Below are 8767 nucleotides of genomic sequence, written 5' to 3' on the forward strand. Positions count from 1 at the left end.
GCCTGTGAAAGGGCCGTCCGACCGCCAGGTTGAGAACTGCTGGTCTAGCGGGTGGGTGCTTTTGTTTCGGGTGTGGGGGGAAAGCTGGTGGTGGTGCAGCTCCCCACTCACAGAGCTAGCCCCGCCCATGGCACCCCCTGCCCGACAGCACAGACCCCTCAGGGGCAGGAAGCAGCCGGAGCTGCCTGTCCTGGTTTGGGTCCCAGAGGACGCATAGACGGGAAGCACCCCAAATCCGTTTCTTTAGAAAAAAAGTTTATTGTTGCAACTAAAATGCCAACCCCTCATTGATATGGCCAGTTGACAACTGTACACTGGACAGTTCTGTGTGGTCACAGAAGACCCTGAGACACCCCGCCCCTTCATGCAGCCACGTGTACACACACCTGGAAAGGTATTAGACCCCAAACACCTGGGTTTGTTTTCGCTTTTCTCCTTTTTTGGTAAAAAATGGTTGATTCTACGGCCATTGTGAAGAGACAATGGTGGGATGAGTAAATACTGGCTTAAGGCATACAGCAGAGCAGTGGGCTAACTCGCGACCGCGCGGCCCAGAGGCAGCCTCCGCCGTCCCCACAGGGGAGGGAACCCGCGTCCACCTGAAATGCTATTATATACACACCCAACCCGGTACATGCAGAGGGCTGGAGGAAAACAAACGGCCTGCCCACACCCCTGGGGTTTGTGGGCGGCGCCACCAAGGGTCCCCCACAGAATGTGTCTGCATTGGCTTCTAACACGTGAAAGGCAAAATGTGAAAATGCTGGCCAGAGAGCAGCTCGGGGCTACAGCTGCCTTGTTGTTGGTTTCTTGTTAAAAAGCCACTTAATGTGGAGGGACGTGTGGGGTCCTAAGTGCCCTCCGAGGAGGGTGGGAGCACCGTCAGTCCCCACAGGGCTCGAGGGCAGGGCGGACGCGGTGCTCCCATCCCGGCTGCAGGCAGCTCCCACAGCTGCTTGGCTCCCCGTGTGGTCTGCACCGGAGGAGTGTGACCTGGGAAGAGTGGGGGTGGCCCTGCTTGCCTCAAGGTCCCGAGCGGGAGGTGTGCATATGGCTTCCTGTCCGCTTGGAATGTCTGAGTTACAGTGGGACCCAGCTGGTCCAGGGTGGGCTGGGTGGCACCAGGAAGTCACTAGAGTGTCGTGCCCGGAGTTCGGCAAGTATTTGTTACTGGAAAGCATCCCTCAATTGCTGAACGACAACTGTTTCGGCAACGGCCTTAGGAACCAGTCACGGGGGGACGCTGGCCTTGCACCTGGGGCACAGCAGGGGCGGAGCGAGCTGTCGGCTAGTGTCCTCCTCAGGACACAGGGGCCATGCATGCATTCTAGTCCGGGGGGACCGGCGACTGGGTGTGGTGCTAGCAGAGCGCAGGGCAGGGCTGGTGCAGTGCGAGCTCAAAGACTCAAGTGTCACTCTCCAGTCGACTGCTCTAGGGACACAAGGCGAAGCGGGCCTCTCGGTGCCCGCGCCACCCCGACCGCCCACAGCAGGCCTCCTTTCCACGACTGGCGCGGTGCCATGGGCCCCAGGGTGCCACCATGCCCAGTACAACCTGAGGGTTTGTTATTGTACTTTTTGATAAAGCCCTTGATGCACGGCTGACATCAAAATTGTTTAATACATTATCGGTTTAAGAAAATGCTTGTGCCCCTTGGACACCTTTGAGAAAATAAAAAAAATAAATACGGAGTGGGGCTCACTACGGACTCCCACGAAGGGCTCGGAGGCAGTGGCGTGTGCCTGTCAGGGCTGTGTGGGGGCGTGTGCACCTGCCACCAGGCACAGAGGCAGGCCACCCCAGGTCTCCGCAGGGTCTGCTCGCCTCATGCGTCTGGTACTCAAGGCGGGGCCAGGGAGGACCAGGAGCTTGGCCAGGGCCAGGCTAGTGCAGAGCGCGCGTCCGTCGGTCCCGGCGGCCCTCACCTACCGTGGCACCTGGCTAGCCGGGTCGGGCGCTACGAGCGAGGTGGACGGACAGTGGGTGGAGAGGAGGGTCAGATTATGTGTTGCTGCTGAACAGGAACTGGAAGGAAACCAAACATTGTCAGAAGAGCCCAGGAGCCACCTGCAGTCGCCCGACTCCCGCCTGTTCCCACCAGCCACCCCACCATGGAAGTTGAGGGTACCTGCTTCCCTCCCCACGAGCACCCCCAAAGAAAGGCCTGTCTGCATCCGCTGCACCATCTGGTACCGCTGGCTGTCGGGCGGCAGCGCAATGGTCAGCATGTGAAGGCAGTCGGGTAGGGACTCCCAGAGCGGCTGTGAGGGTCCCTTCCCTGACTTGAACAGCAACACATGTCTAATGTGACATGGCAGCCAGGCGTGAAGACGCCGGTGGTACCCTGGTGGAAGGCCCTGTGACGGGCGGGGAGGCGGCTCCTGTGGAGAAAGCACCTAGGGCCCCTGATGCCCTGAGCCAAAAGCAACAGCCAGCTTGTTCTTCAGACAACAGGAGACCTCTGGGCACCGGCCACTGCTGTCCATGCAGAGGGCACTGACAGGGACTGTCCCTAATCTTCTTCTCCAGAGGAGCTTCCATTCCCAAACATTTGGACCCCTCCCCGGGAAATCACACGGGTCTCAATACCCCAAGGGCACAGGAAGGCCTCCTCAGTCCACCCCCCAGTAATAACAAAGAGCTATTTTATAAAGGTTAAAAACAACAATGTGTTGTAATTGGTTTTTTTTTCTTCCAAAAACAAATGAACAAAAAAAAAAAAAGAAAAAAGAAGAGAGACGTATTTGGCATTTTCTCTACTTGCTCCTGAAGAAGTGAAGGCCCTGAGACTCGCCTTGTGTATTCTTGGGACCACGGGGCTCACGGCAACCCTAGTGCGTCCATCCGCCACCCTCTCTTTCGGCCCGTCCACAGTTCCAGCCTTAGAACCTTTGCTCTGTCTCTTCCGAGGCCTGGCTCAGATCCTTCCAGACCGAATCCTGCGCCCGGCCACCGCCAGCGCTCTCTGTGCCTGGGCTCAGGCGGGCACACTCATCAGTGAAAACATACCCTATAGCAGAGGTACGCTCCGGCTGTGAGGACCGTCACCATGCACATGTTGACCAGAAAGGGCTTCCAGTGAGTTAGCGCCCGCTCTTCCTCCTCCTCGGGTGCTGGGGACTCCCCCTTGGTGGGGACGGTGACTGGGGTGCTGCTCAGACTCTCCCTCACAATCCGCCTTCTGACTTCAGTGTCTTGACTGGAGCTGTGGAACCAGAGAGGGGCTCTGGGTCACTTGGATGAACACTTCTAGTAGCAAGAGTGCTCTCATGGGTGTAATTCCAGGACAATTGAACCCCTCACCCTGACGGAACGTGGCAGTACCAATGCCACGGCCACAAAGCCAGCCACCTCTTGCTCCAGCCATGGCCAGGGAGGACCCCACCCTGGCAGTCCACTTGTTAAGCCCTCCTGGGCACCCTAGGCCATGCCCATAGCAGGGAGAATACTGGCAGCCTGGAGTCCACGCTGAGTCCCTATCACAAATCCCGGCCTCCAGGACCATTTCCCAGGCCTCTGTGTACCGGGCAAGCTGTCTTCCCTGAGGGCTGGTCAGTGCAACCTGGCAGGGACAACACGCACTCTCCCTCCTCCCTCCAGGGGCTCCTTGGGAGTGGCCAGCAGAAGCTAACGGCCCATACAGCAGAGTTCAGGCCCTTGGCCTGCTTGCCCTCCCTCTACCCTCACCCAGGAGGCTGTCTGGTCACAGCATGTCCTGCCTACAATATAAGTCAGTGCCCCTTCTATCCCAGGGGCAGTGTGCCCCAGGCGACGCGGCGGCATGTACCGCGGCCAGGCCCCGAGCGTTCGTACCTTGTACATCTCAGCTTGTTGCTGCTCTGGGGTGGGAAATGCACCGCCTATCCCCCAGTCTCAACGGAAGTGACAGACATGGAGAGGCACCAAGTGACTGGTGCCGCTCAGGTGCCAGGGGGTCATATCCCACATGCCCATCGCGCAGCTCTGCCTTGAGTTAGGGACTGCTATGCCATGCCTGCTTTCGACCCACCTGCCCGCCTCTGTCAAAGCTGGGAGAGTGGGGCTGTGCCCGAACCAGGACCTGACAGAAAACAGGCTCACCTGCGGCATGATGTCACTGGGCTTCTAGGTCACGGGCCAGGGCTTGTATGGCCATGAGCACCTCGGCCAGGTGCCCGCATGAGGCTGACAGCCAGTTTTGGCTGAAAGACCCAGTGGCGTGTGACTCACGTCCCATGGACGGCTACGAGTGAGTGACTAGCCCTAAGGGTTTCTTTCAGCCACGTGTGTAGGCCAACTGAAGCGGCGCAGACGGTTCTCTTCAGCCTGACGCTGTCGGCATTCGTGGCTACATGTGAGGCGGCCAACTGCAAGGTGAGCATGTGAAACCACCAACCGCTCTGCAGAAGGACGGAGCTCTCTTCTCCTATGGAGTTACAGTCTCGGACACGTTCAGGGCAGAGTCCTCCTCTGTCCCCTAGGGTCACTATGAGTTGGCAGGGTATCTGGTTTGAGTTAGTGCAAGAAAAGGCTAGCACCTCTCCAAGGTTTGAAAAGCTGCATACACTGCAAGGGCGGATGACTGTGATGGGGAATCGGTTGCAGGTATGGGTTGGTTTAATCGCTTCACAATGAGGGTAAATTTACCCTCTGCTGCCCCTAAAGTTGGAAGTTGGTGATGTGGGGATGGTCTGTCCTCCAACCCTGAGGTCAGCTTGCCAGCACATGCAGCGCACATGTGAATGGTGGCGGCCTGACCCAGCACAGAGGGGCCACACTGCTGACCCAGGCCCTGGAGAGGAAAGGGCTTGGCTCCTTCAAGGTCGAAGGCTCTGGCAATAAACATCTTGACCCACACGTAACTCAGCATGTTCACTCGCCTCACCTCACCCACAGAGGCAGTGCCATCCGCAGCCTGAGACCCGGGCTAAACCATCTCCACCCCTAATCTCCACTCTGTGCTAGTCACTCCAGGTAGCCTTCCTTGACAGCTCAGAGAGCTGAGTATCTGAGGCGGACCTGTAGTGGGCACTGCTACCACACCACCCCCTCTGGTTCCCCCAGGCTTGTTTGGGATTGCCTCCTCCCTAACACAGGCTCTTGGGAGGCCAGGGCCTCGTTCCTGGTCTCTCAGGGCAGCACAAATGCGTATCACTGTTTGTCCAACTGTAAAAGGCAGTAAGCTTGAAAGACTACCCAGGAAGGTTAAATTCCCGAAGAACCAGGGGCAAGTTGCAGGACAGACCTGCAGGTGGAGATGTCCCTCAGCGGGAGACCCCACTTAGCTGCACGGCACTCAGCTCCAACAGGAACCACAAGGGGGCGCTAGAGCCAAGCTGACCGCTCTGTCTTGGGCCAAGCTGTGGCCACAGCCTGGTCCCCCCTCCGGGTAGGGGAAGGGGCAGCTCCGTCCAGGAGCCACACAAATAGAGGTTGTCAAGAGGCGGCTACTCCCAAGGGGCTTCCAAGCAACACGGTCATGTCCCTTTGTCCCCAACGTTACCTTTCCGTGCTACGGGAGACAGTTAAGGGGGCTCTGATTTTGGTTTCGATGGGCGCTTCTCTGTGACTGTCCCCTGCTTCCTCCTTCACCCACTGGTGGTTGGCGAAGAACTCCTTGCATTTCCCATTGTATGGCTCCAGGATGCGTTTGGGGGGCCGAGGTGGGGGGGGGACGTGCTCCGGTGGGGGGTCCAGGTCCTCGTGGGAGAGCTCCTTCCACTGCTCCTAGAAAGGGCAGCAAGAGGAAGCCCATCATCAGTGCTGGTGTCTGGGCTGCCTGTCATGAAAGCCAGCCCCTGGAGTGAGCCAGCGGAGAGACGTAGCTGCATAACCAGGCAGGGACAACCTTTGCAAACTGGTCTATCTACTCTACTCTACACATCAACATCCTACCCCCACCCCCCAGCACTGTAGTGTCGTGGCCGAACGGCCCACAGCTCTCTGACAAGTCCCTCTGACATGGTGCAGGCCTGCAATTCGGAAGACTGACCACCTCCTCCTTCTGACCATCACACCGGGGTGACAGCAACGATGATGCCCACCTGAACCGAGGAGTCTCCCATGATGAATTTGGCACCTTCGATCACAGCCAAGTAGGAGAAGCGGAGCTGATCCGCAGTCTGGATCAGCCCCATTCGGAACTTCCTCATTTCTAACAGCACTTTCTTAATATCCACGGAAGAAGGGTCTTTCCTCTTGTCCATCTGAAAGCCAGAGGGGGACACAATCAGCCACCCCCGCCCACCAGGACGGCGGCACGGTGTGTACTTCAGGGTGGGGCATTCCTGTGGCTTGATTTTTTCAAAGAAAAATCTAGGGTGCGGGGAGAACAGAAGAATAATTCTAGGAAACAGAAGAAAATGCAACAAAACAGTGATCAAGTGAGCCCAGCAGGTGGAAAGGGTTACGTGGAGAGAGGATGACTTGCAGGACGGAGCTGGATTCCACGTGAAAATTAAGAGCACCCTCTGAGCTGAGCCACTCAGGGTAAAGCTAGCATCACCAAATGGAGTGGCAAGAACTGGAAGAGTGAAGCTATGTGATGCGATGTGAAGGCAGAGACAGCTGTGGCCTGGTCCCAGTCTTCCCAGGGCATGGGGCCTCCTTACCAGCAGCAGGCATGTGTCAGCGAGGCAGAAGGTCCCTGAGCGGCCGATGCCGGCACTGCAGTGCACCACGATGGGGCCGTGCTCTTGGCTCAGGGAGCCTGACTCTCGAACTTTGAAAAGGAAGTTCAGGAACGAGGCTGGTGATTCAGGGACCCCAAAATCAGGCCACGTGGTATAGTGGAAATGTAAAATCTCTCGAGTTTCTTGAGACTGCAGGAGAAAAAACATTCATGAGGATTCCTGCACAAACTCCCAGCAAGCACGGGGTAATTCTATACCCATGATCCTATAGCAGTGTTAAGTCTCAGAACCCGAGGTCCTACAGGCGCCCCCAAGCCTCCCAGTCTGGCCACGCTGACCCAGTGCCAGCAGGGTGGTCCTGTGGTGCACCCCTCCCTGCCGCCTGCCTCTATCTTCAGGGTCCCAGGGCCTTCTCGGGAGGCACTGCCACCTCTTAGAGGGGGGAAAAGTAACCGCCGCATAGCATTAGCTCTGGGTGACGTGGGGCGATTTCAAGACTATTGGGAAGTTGCAGAGGACTGTGGACGTAGAGAAAAGAGAAACCAACTTGACCTTGAGAAAGGGGTATTTGCAATACGTGGCTCAACCCCCAGGGAGCAGATGGTCCATGTGGCCAGGCTGCAGGGAGACTGGTATGATGGACCCAGGCCAGAGTGCTCCCTGCGGCCAGCAGTGTGGCCTCTGGTGCTGTATCCCACCCATTCTACAGGACTGCGTGGCCGGGGCAATCTGGACTCTAGTCATTGTGATCCTGACGCAGTTCTCACTGGGAGAAGAGCATACGAGATCATTTTTAACCTCAGAGCACACAGTAGGCGGGTCAGGGCCCTGAGACCACAAGACTCCTGTCCAGGCCACCTGGAGAGAAGCCGAGGGTAAAAGCTTCAAGCCAGAGGCCTGCTTATGAACAATTCTGTCTTCATGTGGCAAACCGTCTCATGGGGCTCACTACGTGCCAGAGGCCAATACCACCCCACCCCCACTCCCCAGCCCAGGTCTACACAGAGCTCTGAGTATCACTATAACCACTCCCGAGAGAGCTGTCTGGGACTAGGAACAGTCACAGCCCCAGAAATGAAGTTCATGATCTCTAAAGGCATAAAAGCAAGGGCACAGGTCTACCTGTGCTCACGTTCCCTCAGCAGCAAGCGGCATGGTCTCGTCTTCACCAGACCCAAACGCCAGAAAGCATTAACCATCAACCAGGTGACCACACCATCCTCCAGGCATGACTTCTTTAATGTGAACACTGTTCCAGAAAATGGTGCAGAAATCGCATCCCCAGCTCCTCTCTCTTTGGGGTGCAGTAGTGAGGGTCCCAGCTGCCTGCGAGAGCTCCTGGTCCCCCAGCACTGCATCCCCGAAGGCCACTTGAACCTTTCTCTGGTTCTCAGGGGCCTGGGCCCCAGAGCTTACTTCAGTTATGAACTCACCAACAGGGGCCACGAGGAGGCAAAGGCATCCAGTTAAAAACATGACCAAGATGTGGAGGTACCTCAGCAGAGCACGCGTCCCTTTTACCAAAGCCCAGCATGCCCCTCCCTGCACTGATTCCATCTGTACCCCTCACTGGACAAGCCCATGCTACCAACCCCCCAGTCCCTGGCACAGGCCAGGAGCCTGGTACAACCACTTTACAAGCATTAACATTCAGAACCATCAGAGAAACCCAACCGAAGAGATGAGGAGACAGGAGACACCAAGCGTGATGCCTCTTGGCCAGGGCCTTCTGGGTTGATAGGGTGAAGAAGGACCAACCCGAGTGGGTTCCAGAGCGCTATGGCTGACCCCGCATTTCACAGCACCCCAGACGGTGTCTCATAACCCTTGCTCAAGCCCTGCATTGGCAGGGACCCCACAGGACGCTGGCTCCCGGGGCTTACTCAGGACCCCATGGGCAGTGTCTTCTTGGCATGGTGCCTGGTGTGTTCAAAGGCCACAACCTAGTCATGCTATTATTTTTGTTTGTTTTGATCAAAATTTCTCCCCTCTATTATTAATCTTAAGAGTTGATCCTTCCCCCCAGAAGAATTTATTTCAGAGGACAGCACTGAATCTGTAACTCAGGGAGAGGGACATGTCTGATCAGAGCACATGGGAGCAAATGAAGGGGGAGGAAGAGAGAGTGGAGCACATCCTGGCCCACCAAGCCTTG

The 8767-nt window shown here is 57.0% G+C and overlaps 1 protein-coding gene across 3 annotated transcripts in view; it reads right to left on the reverse strand.

Moving 5' to 3' along the window:
- Window positions 1-234: 234 nt before the first annotated feature.
- The window catches only part of PTPN1 (protein tyrosine phosphatase non-receptor type 1), a 75956-nt gene continuing 67423 nt past the window's right edge, over window positions 235-8767 (reverse strand). For all 3 annotated transcript variants that reach the window (XM_045295432.1, XM_045295433.1, XM_045295434.1), the window contains exons 6-10: window positions 6592-6801; window positions 6025-6186; window positions 5484-5707; window positions 3011-3206; window positions 235-2026 (exon numbers count right to left, since the gene is read on the reverse strand). In XM_045295432.1, coding sequence (XP_045151367.1) covers window positions 2003-2026; window positions 3011-3206; window positions 5484-5707; window positions 6025-6186; window positions 6592-6801 — 816 coding nt within the window. In that variant the 3' untranslated portion in view covers window positions 235-2002. The remainder of the gene's footprint in view (window positions 2027-3010; window positions 3207-5483; window positions 5708-6024; window positions 6187-6591; window positions 6802-8767) is intronic.

The sequence above is a fragment of the Echinops telfairi genome, unplaced genomic scaffold (assembly GCF_000313985.2).
Source record: "Echinops telfairi isolate 266 unplaced genomic scaffold, ASM31398v2 ScPeMD7_5592;HRSCAF=6446, whole genome shotgun sequence".
Classification (NCBI taxonomy): Eukaryota; Metazoa; Chordata; class Mammalia; order Afrosoricida; family Tenrecidae; genus Echinops; species Echinops telfairi.